The sequence below is a fragment of the Chinchilla lanigera genome, unplaced genomic scaffold, assembly GCF_000276665.1.
Source record: "Chinchilla lanigera isolate Chin_1 unplaced genomic scaffold, ChiLan1.0 scaffold00074, whole genome shotgun sequence".
NCBI classification, from domain to species: Eukaryota; Metazoa; Chordata; class Mammalia; order Rodentia; family Chinchillidae; genus Chinchilla; species Chinchilla lanigera.
Window position 1 is genome coordinate 1,192,553 of NW_004955475.1, and position 19,799 is coordinate 1,212,351.

Genomic DNA, 19,799 nt, shown 5'->3' on the forward strand with positions numbered 1-19,799 from the left:
ACCAACAAAAAAAAAAAATCAGAAAAACAAATTATATCCCAACAGATAATGAAGTAAATGATAACAAATAACCAACATATCTCAGTAATATCTCTCAATGTTAACAGCCTCACCTTCCAAATCAAAAGACACAGACTGGCAGACAAGATCAAAAAACAGAATCCAACAATCTATTGCATTCAAGAAACTCATCTAGAGCTTTAGCTCAGTGGCACAGTGTCTGTCTGGCAAGTGTGAGGTTCTGAGTTCAATTCCCAGTACCCAAAAAGAAAAAAAAATTTCATGTATCAGAACCCCAAAATCAAGCAATTCTAATAGCAAGCATGATAAACTTCAAGTCAAAACTAATTACAAGTGCCAAAGAAGGTCACTACATCATAGTTAAAGGAACAATCCAACAAAAAGAGATAACATTTATAAATATATATGCAGCTAAACAGTGGAGCACCTATCTTCATAAAACAAAAACTGTTAAAATTAAAAGATCAAATAAGCAATAACTCAATCACAGTAGGATATTTAACACTCCACTTTGGCAAAGAAACAGATCAACCAAATAAAAAAACCAATAAAGAAATTTAAGAGTTGAACCAAACCCTTGAACATATGGACTTCATGGGTATACACAGAGTATTCTGCCTTTCTACAATAGCATATACCTTCTTTTCAGCAGTATGTGGTACTTTTCCCAAAACAGATCACATATTAATCCCAAAGCCTGCTTAAGTAAATAAAAAAGAATTGAAATCACCACATACATACTATCAGACCACTATGCAATGAAAATAAAAATCAATGACAGAAAAAATTTCAGAAAAGGCAAAAGCTCCTACAAAATTAACAAGATAGTCCTATACAAGCAATGGGTCACAGAAGAAATCAAAGAAGAAATTCAAAAATGTCTGGAAGTTAATGAAAAAGACTGTGTAACTCAATGAAATCTCTGGGACACTATGAAAGAAGTTCTCAGAGGAAATTTCATTGCATTCAAAGATCACATTAGGAAAATAGGGCAAACCCAAAATAAATAACCTTATGAGCAATCTTAAGATACTTGATAAATAACAACAAACCAGCCCCAAACTGAAATTAAGGAGGAAAATTACAAGACGAGATCAGAAATCAATGAAATTGAGACATTAAAAACTGTTTTTAAAAACATCAATGAATGGAAGAGCTGGTTATTCAAAAGAAAACTAAAATAGATAAGCCATTAGCCAGACTTACAAAAAGAAAAAAACCAGATTAAAGATGTAAATCAATGCAATTAGAAATGAAAAACGTGAAATCACAACAATGTCAAAACCCAGAAGAAACTACTTCAAAAAAATATATACCAAAAAACTATCAAATTTTGAAGAAATAGATCGATTCCTAGACACATATAAACTACCAAAACTAACCCAAAAAGACATAAATATGCATAACAACCCAATAACAAGAAATGACATTGACTCAGTAATCAAAAATCTACCAACTAAACAGACCAGGATCTGATGGATTCACTGCTTAATTCTATAAAACCTTTAAGGATGTTATATCACTAAAATTCCTCAAGATCTTCAAAGAAATTGATGGAGCACTCCAGTTCATTTATGGAAGCCAGGATCACCTTGATCCCCAAAACCAGGTAAAGACCCAACTAAAAAAGAATCTATACACCAATCTCTTTAATGCACATAGATAAAAACATCCTCAAAAAGATACTAACAAGTAGAATGCAACATATTATCAAAAAGATGATACACCATGCTCAAGTAGGTTTCATCCCAGAGATGCAAGGATGGTTCAACATATGTATGTCAATCAATTTATTACACCACTTAAGTGGGAGCAAGGTCAAAATCCATATGATCATAAGGCTTTTAACAAAATTCAGCACTCCTTCATGATAAAAACCCTCCAGAAAACAGGTATAGAAGGACCATACTGAATATGATAAAGGCTATTTAACACAAACCAATAGGCAACATCATACTAAATGTGGAAAAACTAAAAGCATTCTAACTAAAATTAGAAACAAGACAAGGATGTCTACTATCACCTGTTATATTCAACACAGTACGAGAAAAATTAGCCAGAGCAATTAGGCAAGAAAAAGAAACAAAAGGGATACATATATAAAAGAAAGAACTCCAACTATCATTATTTGCAGATGACATGATACTCTACATAAAAGACCACCCAAAGAACTCCACCAGAAACCCTATAAAATTAATAATCAACTTCAGCAAAGTAACAGGATACAACTCAACACATAAAAGTCATTAGCACTTGTATATACCAACAATGAACGTGATGAGAAAACTATGAAAACAATACATTCACAGTTGCATCAAGAATAATGAAATACTGTACCTAGGAATTAACCTAGTCAAGGAAGTAATAGACCTCTACAAAGAAAATTACAATATTCTGAAGAAGCATATTGAAGAGGACATCAGAAAATGGAAAGATGTCCCTTGCTTCTGGATAGGTAGAAACAATATTGTCAAAATGGCCATATTTTCAAAACTGTTCTACACATTCAATGAAATCCCAATCAAAATACTAAGAGCGGGCTGGGGATTTAGCTCAGCGGCACAGCGCCTGCCTAGCAAGCACAACGTTGCGAGTTCAATTCCCGGTACCGGAGAAAAACCAAAACCAAAACAAAAAAAAAAACACTAAGAGCATACTTTACAGATTTAGAGAATACAATCCTAAAATTCACATGGAATGGAAGACACCCAGAATAGCAAAAGTAATTTTGGGCAATAAGAGCAAAGTAGGTGGCGCAGCCATACTTTACTTCAAGCTGTACTACAAAGCAATAGTGGTAAAAACAGCATGGTACTAGAACAAAAACAGACACAGGGATGAATAGAACAGGACTGAAGATACAAAAACTATCCCAGACATATTCAAATATTTAATCTTTGACAAAGGAGCGAAAAGCATATATTGGAGGAAAGGTAGTCTATTCAAGAAGTAGTGTTGAGAAAACTGGTTATCTGTTTGTAGAAGAATGAAACTAGACCCTTATCTCTCAACAAACACCATAGTAAAATTAAAGTAGATTAAAGATCTAAACACAAAAACAGAAATATTAAAACTTCTGAAAGCTAAAACAGGTAAAACACTTGAGACATAGGTGTAGGAAAAGATTTTCTTAACAAAATCTAAACCGCACAAGAAGTAACAGCAAGAATTCACAAATGGGATGATATCAGACTAAAATGCTCCTGTACAGCAAAAGAATTAATCTGTAAAGAACAACCTACAGAATGGGAAAAAATTTTCCAGCTACTCCTCAGATAGAGGACTAGTATCAAGAATATACAAAGAACTCAAACAAACCATCTAAAATTAAAGACACAGTCAAAAGATGGGCTGAAGAAATGAACAGAGGACATAGCGAAAACCTGTCTCAAAATACAAAAAGAGAGAGAGAAATGAACAGATACTTCACAGAGGAAGAAATACAAATATTCAACAAATAAATGAAAAACTGTTCAATATCTCTGGGCATTAGAGGAATGGAAATTAAAACAATACTAAGATTCCACCGTATTCTGGAAAGAATGGCAATCATTAAGAAATCAAACAACAAATGCTGGCATGGCTGTGGTGAAAAAGGAACCATCCTGCATCCCACCATTGTGGAAATCAGTGTGGAGTTTCTCAAACAACTGAAACTAGAAATTCTATACAACCCAGATAGCGATCCTCCCCAAAAAGCTTAAGTCATCATACCATTGCAATACATGCATACCAATGTTTCACAGTTCGTAATAGCTAAATCCTGGAAGCAGCCTGTATACCCATCAATAGACAATTGGATAAATAAAATGTGGTATTTATGTATAATGGCATATTACTCAGCTATAAAGAATAACAACATTTGAGACATTTACAGGAAAATGGATGTAGCTAGAAAATATAATGTGGATGTAAAATAAACCAGACAGACAATCTTAAATACCATACAGTACTTCTCGTTTGAGTAAGGCAAAGTACAAGCATAGAAAATGATAATGGATGGAGGGAAAGGGACAAGAGGATGGATCTCTTACAATACAGAAGTGGTCCAAGGGAACAAGGGCAAGGGGTAAGGAGGAGGGGAATGAGAAATGAGAGAGATATAGATGTGCCATTTACAGAAACTTAATAATCCCAATTAATGTAAACACTGTATATCATAAAATGAGCTAAAACAAATAACATCCACAAGTATGAAAAAGGAGATAGGGGAACCTGAGGAAGTGGGAAGGAGAGGGAAGAAGGGGATTTTTTTTTTAAAAAAGCTGTACTATGTACGTGTAAAACAAAGCTGTACTATGTACACGTAACCACTCTTCAAGATGACTGTAAAGTGAATGAATTGCAAACATGTACTAATAAAATTTTTAAAATTTGTTAAAAAGTTATGGATGATACAGAGAAAAAAGTGAGTGAAAGTATATAGAGAGAATTAGAGACATTTTAAATAGTAATGTTTTTACTGTATATATTAAAGGTATAAAACATGATGTTTTGATATACATAACGAATAGATCTTTGAGGTGGTAGTTATATAGTAATCTTCCATCTCTCAAAGGAAGTAGCGAAAAAGGAACAACTCACAAAGGGTTCCATACCTCGAAAGATGTCTAGAATGTGCTTTCCCACATACCAACAGATGGTCTCAAAGTTGGGGAACTTGAAGAGGTCTGCTGTACTCAGTCGCTTCTCAATCTCATAGGCTCTGGAAGGAGGAGAAATAACAACAACAAGGATCCATTTACTGAGTACCTACTATGTGTATCAGTTACTATTCTGGATGCTATGCAACCACTATCTCCAATCCTGACAATGATCTTGTGAGATACTACTTTAATATATTAGAAAGTTTTGAACTCAAAGGTTATATGACTTGCCAAAACCACACAACCAGTAAGTGAGGAAAAGTTGTTAATCCTCAAACTAAACATCAGTAGGAAGTAGGACCATTCCTTTCTAATTGTTTTGCCTCCTACTATGCTGCACTCCTCACTCTAAAGGAGATACTAAGTACTAGCAGACAGGAATGGCCAACTTCAGGACTCACTTGAGCTGCATTTCAATATTAAGGCTGTGTAAGAAGTTCCCTCCAAAGGCAAGGCAGTCCACAGGGGTCAGCACAGCATGAATCCATCCTGCAGTGTAACAAGGCAAAATTATATTTGGCAGAGGGCCTTGCACCCTCTGAACAACTCCATTCTCCTTTAGCTCAACCTCAAGTCCTTCAGAACAGTTATCCTGAAGCTGGACATAGTGGTATGCACATATAATCCCAACTCCAGGAGGCTAAGGCAGGAGGACTACAAGTTCAGGCTCAGTCTAGAAAACTTCGTGAGAGTCTATTTCAAAATTTAAAACAGGACTGGGGATTTAGCTCAGCGGCAAAAGTGCCTGCCTGGCAAGCGCAAGGTCGTGAGTTCGGTTCCCAGTACCGCAGGAAAACCAAAAAAAAAAAAAACAAAATTTAAAACATTAAAAAGGGCCCAAGATGTAGCTTGGGCCCGAGGATATAGCTCAGCGGTTAAGTGCTTGCCTGGCAAGCCTGAGATCATGAGTTCAATTTCTGGTAACCCTCCCTAAAAAAAAGATGTAGCTTGGTGCAAAGGTATCTAGGTTCATTCCCCAGCAATCTCCCCCTCCACACAGACACACATACAAGCCCTTGCAGTGACAAATAACATTCTTAGTTCTTCCTCTATCCCAACACCCAACTGGCCTGGTCTGCCATCATTATAACTCTGGATTCAATCAACCTCTGGGGGTAATAAACTTCTACTTCCGTACTGTCCACTTCAAAAATCATTCTGTTGCCTTAACTACCCTCTCTCTTGTTTTTAAGGACATCACCTCCTTGCCATAACTACTCCTAATTCTAACTTGGGGAAAATGAGAAGTTTTTGCACTGGACAGACCTGGGTTCAATTGTGCCATTTCTTGGAGAAATATCTTTCTCAACAGGTTGGTTATAGAGCTTGTGCCCAGCTGGAACACAATTATATTCCTTGACCTTTACACCTCCCTCCTTCTGTAACATTGTAATTTTTTCTTAAATTTCTCCCATAATGATTTCCTCTTCTCCAACCATTACATATCGTATTGGCTGCTGTAGCAGTACAAGCCGGTTTTTCCAAACTACCTGTTTCCTAGCTCTCATCTAGAGATTCCTTAAGCACCTAGAGACTCTTTCAGAGAGTATGAGAGGTCAAAACACTTCCTTCAAACTAGTAAAACATAAATACCCATAGACTGTGATATATTCTGTATGTATAATGTCAATAACTAAAGCAAGCATTTAAAAACCTACAACAGATAGGCCAGGAGTGGTGGTGCACACCTGTAATACCAGCACTTAGGAGCCTGAGGCAGGAGGATCACTTCAAGTTTGAGGCCAGCCTAGGCTACAAAGTAAATTCAAGACCAGCCTGAACTGCATAATGAAACCCTGTCTCAAAAAAAAACAAAACTACACAAATAAAGAAATAACTAGAATAACTTCTAAAAATCTGTAAAATAGCTTAACCTAAAAATTCATATGACAATTCCAGAAATCCAGAATAGCCAAAGTAATCTTTAAAAAAACTAACTTAGAAGACCAGTATTTCACACTTCTAAAACGTATTACGAATGCATAACTGAGACAGTGTGATACTGTCCTAAGGATACAAATCAATGGAATAAAATTCAAGGTCCAGTGTCATGGCTTATATCTAGATGTCCCCAAAGAAATGGGGACCTTTAGATACACTGTTATCAGGAATGTAAAATAGTGCATACAACTATTTTAGAAACTGGCAATTCCTCAAAAAGCCAGTTACTGTACGACCCAGTAATTCCCCTCCTAAGTATACTACATTCCCAAGGAAACTAAAAATACAGTTGAGTACCCCTTATCTGAAATGTCTGGGACCAAAATTATTTTAGATTTCAAATTTTTCAGACTTTGGAATAGTCACATATGCATAGTGAGATATCCTAGAAATAGGACACAAGTCTAAACATGAAATTTATTTATGATTATACCTTACACATAGCTTGAAATAAATTTTATAAAATATTTTTAGTGTTTCTGTCTTTTGACTACAACCCATCATATGAAATCAGGCATGATATTTCCACTTGTGGTATCACACTGGTGCTCAAAATATTTTAGATCATTTTAGATTTCTCAGGATGCTCATATTAAATTGACACAGTAATTGTACATACATAAATGTTTCACAAGTATCACTCACAGTAGCCAAAAATCAGAAATAATTCAAATATCTATCAATTGATGAATGGACAAAAATATAATACATTCACTCTATGTAATATTATTCAGCCATTAAAAAGAATGGAGAACTGATAAATGTTGTAACATGGATGTATTTTGAAAACATGCTGAGTGAAAGAAGTCAAACATAAAAGATAACATATTACATGATTCCACTTATATGAAATGCTCACAAGAGGCAAATCCATATAAAAAGTAAGGACAAAAGTAGTTGCCAGGGGCTGGGAGGAGGGAGGAATAAGAAGTGACTACTAATAGGAACAGGGTTTCTTTCTGAGTGAACATTTTCTGGTATCAGCAGTGATGGCTGCACAACCTTATAAATATACTAAAAACAACTGAATTATACCCATAAAATAGTAAATTTTATAGTATATAAATTACATCCCAATTTTTCAAAAGTAATTTAATTAAACGAAAATAAAAATTTATCAAAATTTGTATGCCACAGCTAAATAAGTGCTGAGAGGGAATTTATAGCACTAAATGCCTACTTAGAAAAGAAAATCTGAAATCAGTAATCTAAGCTCCTATCTCAACTAGAAAAAGGAGAGCAAAGTAAACCCAAAATAAGCAGAAGGAAGGAAAGGAGGAAAAATAAATTCGGAAATCACTAAAATTGAAAACAGAAACATAACAGAGAAAAGTCAATGAAACAAAAGTGATTCTTACAAAGATCAATAAAGAACAACCTCTAGCAAGACTGACACAAATTAAAAGGCACAAATAACTATTGCCAGGAATAAAACAGGGTATCTCAAAAGACCTGGGAGACATCAAAAGGATAATAAAGAAATGCTATAAACAACTCTACATGCATAAACTCCAAAGAAAATTTTTTTGAAATACAGTCTCTCCATATTGCCTAGGCTGTTCTCAAATTCATGAGGTCAAGTGATCCTCCTACCTCAGAATCCTGAGTAGCTAGGCCTATAGGCATGTGACACTGCAGCTGGCTTATACACATAAATTTGATAATTTAGATGAAATAGATCTGGAGGTATAGCTCAGTAGTAGAATGTATGCCTGCTATGGGCAAGACATTGGCTTCAATTCCCCCCACAATGAAAAAAGATAGATAAAATAGATCAATTCATTGAAACGCACAGAGAACTACAACTCATCTAATATGGAATAGCCTTGTAAAGATTAGGGAAAGTCAATATTAACGAAAAACCTCCTAAAAAGGAAACCTTTAGGTCAATGTGATTTCATTGAAGAATTCTACCAAGCATTTCAAGAAAATTTAATACTAATGTGGTGGGTGTGGTGGCGCACACCTGTAATCCCAGCACTTGCAAGGCTGAGGCAGGAGGATCACTGCAAGTTCAAGACCAGCCTGGGCTCCATAGTGGTTTCCAGGCCAGCCTGAACTGCATAGCGAGACCCTGTCTCAAAATGAAACAAAACAAAAAAATACTAATGCTGATTAAAGAAATCAAGGAAAATCTAAATAAATGGATATGTACTGTATTCATGGAAGACAACTGAGAGACCTTTTCAAAATACGTATAAGAAAAACTCACCCCAGACCTAACAATTCCAGGAGTAAAGCCCAGGCACATACTGTTTAGGAATAAATGTCCCACTCACTCCAGATCATTCTAATTTATAGACTAAAATGTCAGTCTCCCAGTCACTATCCATAGTCATGGGGCTGAGAATCCTGTTCTCTATTTGCCCACCAAGTTGACATCAACCTAGTGCAAAGGAGTCCATCAACCTCCTCCTGAACCATCCCTCCCCATCTGCAGCCTGCCCAAACAATCATGCTCCCCACTGACCATCACCATAAACTTTCCTGAGGTCTAGTTCTTGGTCATCAGCTAATATGAGAGAGGTATCCCATATAAACAGATTAATGCATTATGGGAAGTAGTTGGCTGTGGTACCAAAAGCTTCCTTCTTTCTGCCCTCATGCAACATTCCCCTCCACCCCAAGAGCTCCCAGGGAAGACCTGTAGGAATGAAAAGTGTCTGTCCTTGCTTCACGGAACACTTGTAGCACTTGTCCACCTGGTCCCCAAAGAACATTTCATTCTGATTAGAGGAGCTGCTCCAGCACTCAAAGAGAGTCAGATTAGCATTTGTTGGGCGAATCAGGTAGAATATCTTCTCACCCTGAAAAAAAAAAGAAGTTGAAGTGCCAAAAATACCAAGTGTTTCCAGAAAAAGTCCTTCAAGGATGCTTCAAAGGACATTCTCCCACGTTCTACAACCATGGCAGTACGCCAGAGTTCTTTCTCAAACTCAGCAAGAATCACTTTTATGTGAATTTGCACCTTGTATTTTTCTTTCTATAAATTTGACAAAAACGATTTGGAAAGCATATTTCAAACAAAATTGTTCAGGTTAAGACAAATGTATACCACGTGCTCCTATTTTAGATGCAATGGCAAATAAAAACTAGCCTCTACAGATGAGATGAATGCTGCTAGCTGTAAGAGAATTTAAGGCCATATAACTGATGAGAAGAAACATGAAGTTGCCTTTAAAATGCCATTTACAGAGTGTTCTACTCGCCCCTGCAATCAAAGCTAATAAAAATTTAAAAGTTCAGTAATTGCCCAAGGACTTCTAGAATATGATGTTAGGTGATTATCTGTTGGAAGAACATTTTATTTCCTACTTGTGTTTTGCCTGGATAATCACCAAACAGAAAATTCGGCAAAAAAATAAAAAACTTACCAACACAAAGATATCTCCTAGATTGATGATTTTTTATTTCACAATAATAAATTCTAACACATAAAGCAACACTACTAGAAATATCTGCTATACAACTGAAGAAATTTGATAGCTCTGTACATTACTTAATAGTCTTACATCAATATTAATTTCCTGACTATAATAAATATACTGTGATTATATTGAGAGTACCTTTGTTTTTAAGATCTACTGAATTACCAGAAATAAAGGGACACTCTAATCATTCTCAAATGTCTCAGAAAAAAATATGTAACTATTTTATTATGTTTGCTTTATGGAAAAAGAAAATATAATAAAATAGTTAACATTTAGATTAATAAAATGCGAACACCTGGGTAATCTGGAGACAGGCACACAGGAAATCTTCCCATTATTTTTGTAACTTTTCTATGAAAATGAACTTATTTAAAAATAAGAGTTAAATCTAACATCTGCATAACAGTACCTTCATGCCCAAATTTCTTCATGATAAACCTATGGAAAAACTAGTTGAATAGGTATGATCATTTGGACAACAGCAATAGTCTAAATTTACTGTTCTTTCTTGGCATTTCTTTTTTGTTTGTTTTGTTTTGTTTTTGAGGCAGAGTCTTGCTATGTAATTCAGACTGGCTTTGAACTCACTGTGTAGCCCAGGCTGGCATCAAACTCGTGGCAACCCTCCTCCTTCAGCCTCCCAAGGGCTGGGATTACCAGCTCTCTTCCTTGACATTTCTGATAAGAAAAATAAAAGTAGTACTTTGGTTCACAAACTTAATTCTTCCCACATTTCTGGTCACAAACTGAACTGGATAAGAACTGAATCAAATTTTCCATGAGGTCAATATTGAGCCTGACCATTGAATTTGATTTGGTTCTTGTCCAATTCAGTTTGTGACCAGAATCATGAAAAGAATTAAGTTCATGAACCGAAGTATCACTGTAGTATAAGCAATAGTAAAATACAATCAAAATTATTTAAGAAATGTTTCCTCAAAGGCAAAAATCCTTTATAGCTACTGAGAATGTTCCAATTACAAAGTTATAATAATCACTAAAAAGATAACTATAGGGATCATGACTAAAAAGACTTTTCATATATGTTCTATTTTGACTAGGGTGGCAGTTAAAGGACCATATACAATTGTCAAAACTCATCAAACTGTAACTTTAGAATAGATACAACAGAGCATGGTGTAGCACACCTGTAATCCCAGTACTTGGGAGGCTGAGGCAGGAGAATTCCAGTGAGTTCAAGCCAGCCTGGGATAAGTGAGACACTGTCTCAAAAAACAACAACCAAAGCTAGTCTGTAGTATATAAACTATACCTTAATAAAGCTAGGGGAGGGAAAGTTTCTCACGTTATGAGGAATTTCAAAAGTAAGTATGGATATTTCTATGCATGTTGGTGGAAGTATAAATTGGTTCACTGAAAGAGGTAACATCTGTGAAAACCTTAGGCATGCTGTTACTCAAAATTTTGATTAAGCATCAAAAGTATAAAGTACAGACAGGCTATGATCAAGCCAGAGTAGTTACATAGACATGCCACACAAATAGATTCTGTGATTCAGAGGCCTAAGCAGCCTTGTTTTGTGCCAGCACTGACACAAGCGGAGAGGTTCAAAGTCTGAATGCTCCCAGAAGTCATATTCATTCCTACCTTGAGCACATGGTACCATACTGAGGTGCCACCAAAGTCAATGTGAAAATCTGTGTAGCTATCCCGTACACTCATGAGGCAGTACTTCTGCACATTGGGTCTTTCAAACACACTCTCCTCTGGCCACAAGTTCTCGACCCACGACAGCTTTCGAACAATCTTAGGTGTCTCCACAAGGTTAGAAAGTCTAGCAAGGAAGGAGTAGAAGTAAACGTCAGCAGTCTGGAAACTGAAAGTTGAAGCATGAATAAAATACCTGTATTTCATGAGGGTCAGATGAAAAATATCAAGCTCTTCCCACAGAATCTACAAAGGCACACAGAACACCAATTTCTATAAGTCTGGTCAGAATCTTCATTCCACTCAGCCCCTAAAATCCAAAGTTCCAGTTCTACACCCTTCCCCAGTAAAAAGTGGCCATCTACTCCAATAAATGCTTATACTCTCTAGCCCAGTATATTCACTTGGTACTTAGTTTACAACCGTTATTGTATCATTTCCATCTCATAGTAGGGGTTTACCATAATGAGAAACCTCTTGGGGGTCAGTTTCAAGTTAAAAAAAAAAGTGTTTCTCTGAAACTTCTGGTTGTTTCTATCCTATGTAAAATCACATTGCACTCTCCTCTTTGTTCCAACCTTCAGAAGATTTAATGAAAGCTTTACAGTCCAGCTCCATTAATGATCCAGACTTTCATATGTACATTTTATATACAGAGTATCTACTAGATGCATCCTATTTCACAACCTTTAACTTCTGTTGCACTTTTCTCTTCCCCATAGCCCTCTCCATCTTTACAAGCTACCTCAAATAGTCTTTCAGGATGAGCTGAGGTATAAATAAATAAACATGGTTTTTAAAACACCTTCAGCTTGTTTAATCTTGCATCTTAAAAATAATACCAAGGGTTTTAATATTGTACTATAGCTATGCTAAGATGTTACCAATGTGGGAAATTGGCTGCAGAGTACACATGACATTCTTGAACACTTTTTTCCAATATCCCATGAATCTATAATTATTTAAAAGTTAAAAATATAAATAGTAAGTAAGCTAACACAAAAAGATATGTCTTCATTTCTTGGTATTTCTTACAGTTCTGAGCACAAAATTCATATATACATACCCATATATACACACACAACCAGACAGAATCATTTTCAGGTAATAATACAGCTTTTTCTCTTTAAATTCTCCTTAGAAAAAGTTGGGGATAATTTTAGTGAATCTATTTTCAGGTACAAAGGACTTATCCTGGTAGACAGTGACCATGCCACAACATAAATACCAGAAAAGAATCAAAGAAATCTACCCTAGATTGTGAAGAAGCCAGAAATTAACTAAGATACTGTATAATCTATCCAATGTTAGAAATTGCAGAAAAGAAATATGACTCAGTTGTCATGATATGAGCAGCTACCCTAGAAAGTATAACTCAGTTCCCCATCCCAACAAAACACTAGGGAAAATGCAAAAAACATAGATATATACTCAGTATACCACAAGTTCAAGACATTTTATCAGGATTTTTTGATACCACTGCCCTCCTACCTGGTATCAGAGAATTCCAAACTAATGACATTGAGGACTTTCTCCCTCTTCCCGCTGTAATAATATTTCACGAAGTCACCAAGCTTCATCTTGCAGTCAGCCTGGCGGGCCACATCAATCACATCTATCTCTTTGTCAGAACCTGGAGTAAAGAAATGGGTTTTAAATTGTACCAGTAAACAAATAAAAAACAAAGAAAGGGGTTTGTACCAAGTGGTCTCAGGGACTAGGGAAGAGTCTTATCCCCTCATCAGTTCCTAGGAGGGCCTTATACTCAAAACTTCTATTGAGCTGGGTGTGCTGACACACATGCCTATGATCCTAGCACTCTGGACACTGAAGCAGCAGGACTGCCTTGAGTTCAAGGCTAGCCCGAACTACATAATGAGACCCAGTCTCAAAAACCCAAAAGCAAACAAACAAGAACAAAAACAAAAACAAAACCTTCCATTGACAGATACTGTATATGTGTATGGGGAGGGGGGTTAGGTATGAAATCTGTCACACTTCCTTGGACCTATGTGGTGGGTGCAGGCCTGCTAGGGCTATGGAGTTACCTAAACACAACCCCAAACATAGTGCAGTCAAACTGCCTGGGCCCTGCTTCTATATTAATTTTCTCCCTTTCTCTTCAAACACTCATGCCCAAAATATAACCACCATGTAAGAATAATAGTCAAAAATTCCATCTCAACAGAAGACAGAAAGACTACAATTCCTAAAACTTCCAGGTGTAAAACCATGGCTCAATCTAATTTTGTGTGGTCTACTGACAAGAAAGAAAGAGGAAACTAAGATTCTGGTTCTAGCTTTACCAAAGAATGACTCTGGTTAAGACATTTCACCTCAGATTTCAAACATGGCTAGAAAGGAAATACAAAATGTGAATTGGAGGGGAAGAACACAGGTATTGACAGTAGTGGACAATGTCACAGTTAAAGAGGATCTGTAATGTCTTACCAACATAGTGTTCCACATCCCGCACAGTGAATGATGGTGACGGCAACGTCATTCCCAACCCATCCTTCTTCAAGACCAAGATAGGCACACTGAAGCTATTCTCTTCCAGAAATTCTACAGTCAGCTGACTTCCAGTGGGCTTCAGAATCACTTCGTCTGAGCTGTGGGCCACGAGAGAGAAATCTTAAGCCCAAAGGCTTGCTCACAAAAGGTCTTACTGGATGCCATCACTCAATGAAGAAATGAGCTCTCCCCCAGGAGGCTTTTTTATATAGGCTGAAAATTAATGGCATAAATCTCATGTGCCAGGGAGGAAACAAACTGTTCAGGGCAAGAGGCAAAGGGGCTGGATATAGCTCAGTAGTAGAGTGCTTGTCTAGCATGTGCAAGGCCCTGGGTTCAACTCCCAGCACCACCCACACACAAGGTACAAGGTGAAGTCACTGACAGAGGTGGGAAATAGCCAGTCAAAATGGCATTCTTCTCTAGGTAACAAATCAAGAAATAAGTCAATATCCTGCCTAGGAAGATAAGATATATATGTCAAGTCTGGCTGATTTGGTCTGTCCCAAACAGCAACTTCCAATTTAAAACATTAACCAAAAAAAGAAAAGACTGATTAAAAAAGCAATTTTTACAACCACTCTCTCAACACACATACTTAAGAGAAAAGGGAGTTTTTGGAAAAAAATTATGCTGGAAATAAGACAATAGGTAGCTGGGGGTGTAGTTCAGTGACAAAGCATGTCATTAGAATGCATGAGGCCCTGGGATAAATCCTCAGCACCAGAAAGAGCAAAAAGAAAAGATAATAGACTATTTCCCAAGTTGTGTTGCAATAAGCACATTAAACTCAATGTCTATCTCATTTTTTTTTTCATATTCTACATACTAAAGACTATGACTAAATTGCAAACAGTAAAGCCATAAAAGTAATAGAAAAGACATGGGGGAGAAGGCTCAGTAGTCACTAAAAATAGTAATAAATTAATGTAACTAAACAGAAACTAAAATTTTCTATAAAGAAAGCTGTTATGAATCAGTAAATATACATACACATATATATATATACACATATACATAAGTACATAGATATACACACACACGCGCACATATAATAACCCAAGCTCAGCATAGTGGCACACCCAAGAGGTTGAGGCAGAAAGACTGCCACAGGTTAAAGGCCAGCCTGGGCTACATACAGAGTTGAAGGCAATTTAGACTACATTGCAAATCCCTTTTCAAAAAAACAAAAAAATAAATAACACAATTGAAAAACTATCAACACACATAGTTAACAGAGAAAGAAATAAAAACAGCTTACAAATGTACAAAATCTATTTATAGTTGACCATAGAGGCATATACCTCTAATCACATCACTTTAGGAGGCTGAGGCAAAAGGATGGCAAGTTCAAGCTCAACCTGGGCAACTTAGCAAGGCATTCTGTCTTGAGACATTTTTAAAAATCTATTTACCTTCTTCATAATAAAAATAATGCAAGTGGAAACAATGATAAACAATGTTGGTCATGATACAAAGAATCAGCAACTTCACACACTCTCTGTGGTAGTATGAAATGGTACAACTACCAGAGAAACAACCTGCAGTACTTACACCTATCACATATGCAAAAGTTAAATATAAAGATATTCATTATAGCATGTTTTCTAACAGCAAAATATTGGAATCAAATGTCTTATTGATAAAGAACTGCTTAAATAAATTGCATATTCACACAGTACAACACTAAATAGGCATGAAAAAGAATTAAGAACATCTCAAGGAGGTATAATTGAAAAATACAGGAAACATTTAAATACAAACAAATTTATTAAAGTAAAAAACACATTGCCATTAATCCCCCTCAAAGTACTTCCCATTGCTTTGAACACACTAATCATCATTCTTGCCACTTCCTTAAGATGTTCTGGAAGTCCTTTCTCTTTAGTGCTTTTAGTCGCACTGTTGTAGCTACCTCTGTGTCCTGAATGGATTCAAAACGTTTACCTTTCATGGTCATTTTGACACTGGAAAAAACCCAGAAATTACACTGTAACAGATTTGGTGAATAATTAAAGTTTTTTTGATTGCAAAAGAAATATATGACCATTCAATTTTTTTTCATTTTAGTTTCCTTTTCTCTACACTAAGAGAATTAAATTTGCTGAACATTAAGACTCCTTTCAGTTCTAGCTTTCCTTGAGTATATTTAAATATCTTCTTCTGACTTATGGAGAACACTACTTCCCAACTACTAGAAATTTATTGTTGTTGTTGTTGTTTTTGGAGGTATTGGGGACTGAACCCAGGGCCTCCTACATGCTATGGTAAGTTTTTATAAGTGGGCCCAAATGTACTATGTACATAAAATGGAATTCTCTAGCTGTTTCTCAGAAACTGACCAAAACAGAAGTTCTCTCCCCAGAGGGAACTTGGAGAACCCAAAAGACATTCACAAATGGAGGAAGAATCTAATGGCACAGCCAGTAGGAAAGCTTGGATGAGATGAGTCTCAGCCTCTCAGGGCTCCTTATTCACCAGCACTAAAGCAGGGATCCTCACCTGTCAAAAGTCCTACCCCTTAGCTCTCGAATGAACATAGGGCTCCCAGTCTTCATGGGCTTCCCCTTGTGTGTATCATGCCCTTTTGAAGATCCACGCCGTTTTTTCACTACACCAGAAAAAACATGAGATCATGAATTAGAAAGGTCATGCATGAACTATGATTCCAAGAACAAAGGCCTCACAGATCATTCTTCTCTTTCTATCTAACAATCCCTCTGAGAATCTGGAGTCAAAGAGTCCCTCAGAGACTAGGAATGCTCCTGGTGAGGATGGGTGCTTCCTCTATGCAATCTCTAGGAACACGGAGACTAAAGCTATGCAATTTTGCCTTCTGAGTAAGGCAACTTTGGGTCTGCAGGGACTGCATAAGCTTCTTCTACTTCTTGAAGATGATGAATTTGAAGCACTCAGGCAAAGCACGTAGGCAACAGTATCTGCAAGGTACCTCTGCTTTTGTCTCTCCTCTGGACAATCTTTTCATAGAAACCATAAGATCTACTTACTAATGGAGGGCCCATGTAAGACCTCACAGTTGGGGCAATGGTACAGGTCAATTTCAGCAGCCTTCTCCTCTTCAACACCAACACAGCTAGAAAGAAGTAAACCAAGACTATTTTTATTTTCCTTTTTAGGAAAAAAGGACTAGTCTAGACTAGTGCTATACAGTACACTATTAGTACATGTGGCTATTTATATTTAAATTAATTAAACTTCAGGAAATTTAAAATGCAATCCTGCTACAATAGCTATATTTCAAATGTTCAGTAGCCACATGTTAGTAGCTACTATATTGAGCACATTATGAAATATTTTCATCTATGCAAAAATTCTACTGGTCTAAAAAATTAAAACAGAATTACATACTATTAAGCTTCATTAATCCTCAGAAAATTCAAACCTAGAAAAGATTCTAGAGCAGTGTTATTTAACAGACATATAATGCAAACCAAATATATAATTTTAAGTGTTATAGTCACATAAAAAAGCTAAAAAGAAACAGGTAAAGTTAATTTTAATAATATTTAAACCAATATGTCCAAAATACTCTTTCAACATATAACCCAAATTTTAATCTCTATTGAGGTACTTTATTTCATAAAAAACACTAAAAATATTTTATAGTCAATAGTACTTTATTGAGATACTATGTTACATGAAAAACACTAAAAACATTTTATAGCCAATAATGGTTGTAGCCAGGGATATAGCTCAGAGGCATAGCGCCTGCCTGGCAAGCACAAGGTCCTGAGTTTGATTCCTGGTCCAAAACAGAAAAATAGTGGTCATAAATGAAGGATTATAGGGAGACATTTTTTGCCTCACTATCTGTATTTTCCATGTCTCTACAATGAACTTGTGTTATTTATCACATATTATAAAGATGTATTGTGTTTTGAAATTTTGAGTTTGCATGTATTCAAGTTGGTAATCTCACAAAATTAAGCCCTTCCTTTATCAAGGAAGGCAGTAGCAGTCCTTTAAAGAACTTCTGGCTAGGATTAAACTCCTAAAATCTTTGGTCAGCTATTCACAGCAAGGAGCATAAAATATGGCAGGGCTCAAATTGTTTCAGTCTCGATCAGTGATGCCCACAGCAGGCTGTATGCTATCACCAAAAGCTCTAAAACTTTTGCCATCACTGATCTAGATCATGCTCATAAACTTGCTGAAATTACAAGCATGTGCCACCACATCTGCCTTAATTCACTTTATAAAAAGACTTGTCAATTATACACTGGAATTAAAGGAGAAAAAGAAACCTAACCTTTGCCACAAGAAGTCAAAGGAGCATTGTGCTAGAACCCTACCTGATTAAAGCTGTACATTCTCCCTGACGCTCCTAACTCAGGGCTGGGCTCTAGATAGACATCTCCCTCAGCCTCCAGTGAGACTTCAAGATCATTTCTCCTCTACCCTTATGTAAGATCTCCAACTCCTCTTCATCATTGCCAGTTACCCATCTCACTAACACACCCTTCACTTGCAGTCCTCTTACCTCAACCTCCTAGAGTGCTGGAATTATGGGCATATGCTACCATGCCCAGTAGTACCTACCTTCATTATTTTTTTTATTTTTACTTTTGTTAGTATGTTTGAACTGCATGATTATTACATTCCTCATGGGGAGTTGGTACATATACATAACACATCTTAAATTGTTATACCCTTTTCCCCCTCCCACATCCCTCCCTCAATCTCTTGGTCTCCTTCCTTTTACAAAAGCTCTATATCATCCTCTATTATCTCCCTTTTATTTTGCTCTTTATATTTGGGGCTTTTCATACAAGAGAAATATGCGATATTTAAGCTTGTGTGTTTTGACTCATTTCACTTAACATTATAGTATCAAGATGCATCCATTTTCATACAAATGACTGAAGTTTATCCTTCTTCATAGCAGAATACTACATTGTATACAACAATCATTTTCTTTACCCATTCATCTGTGAACATGTAGGCCTCTTCCAATATTTAGCTTTTATGAACTGTACTACTACAAACATGGCTATGTATATCTCACTGTCTTTTTAACTCTTTCAGAAATATACTTAGAAGGGGAATAGTGGCGTTGAAAGGAATCTTGTTTTAGTTTTTTGAGGAATCTCCACACTGATTTCCATAATGGGTATATTAGCTCAAATTCCCACTAACAAAGTAGAAACGTTCCTTTTTCACAACAGCCTCACCAGTAGTTAATATCTGATTTCTTAATGATAGCCATTCTTTCTGGAGTAAGATGAAATCTCAGGCTTATATCAATTTACATTTCTCTCATGGTCAGAGATGGTGAACATTTCTTCATGTATTTATTGTCATTTATATTTCTTCTGACAAGTATCTGCTCATTTCAGTTGGCCATTTTTTGACTGGGTCTTTTATTTTTCGAGGTCTAATTTTCTTGAGTTCTTTATTTACTCTGTAATCCTAACCCAAACAGCTTAAGTCATCATATCACAGTGATACTTGCATACCAGTGTTTACAGCAGCACACTTTATAATAGCTAAATCCTGGAAGCAGCCTGTATACCCATCAACAGATGACCAGATAAACAAAATGTGGTATCTATATATA

At 36.2% G+C, this 19,799-nt stretch overlaps 1 protein-coding gene across 3 annotated transcripts in view; it reads right to left on the reverse strand.

The window, feature by feature from the left end:
- Phf8 (PHD finger protein 8) overlaps positions 1-19,799 on the reverse strand; it is a 125,140-nt gene that overhangs the window by 86,934 nt on the left and 18,407 nt on the right. For all 3 annotated transcript variants that reach the window (XM_005401514.2, XM_005401515.2, XM_005401516.2), the window contains exons 3-10: positions 17,230-17,315; positions 16,724-16,832; positions 14,159-14,319; positions 13,199-13,340; positions 11,648-11,834; positions 9,253-9,415; positions 5,069-5,156; positions 4,620-4,726 (exon numbers count right to left, since the gene is read on the reverse strand). In XM_005401514.2, coding sequence (XP_005401571.1) covers positions 4,620-4,726; positions 5,069-5,156; positions 9,253-9,415; positions 11,648-11,834; positions 13,199-13,340; positions 14,159-14,319; positions 16,724-16,832; positions 17,230-17,315 — 1,043 coding nt within the window. The remainder of the gene's footprint in view (positions 1-4,619; positions 4,727-5,068; positions 5,157-9,252; positions 9,416-11,647; positions 11,835-13,198; positions 13,341-14,158; positions 14,320-16,723; positions 16,833-17,229; positions 17,316-19,799) is intronic.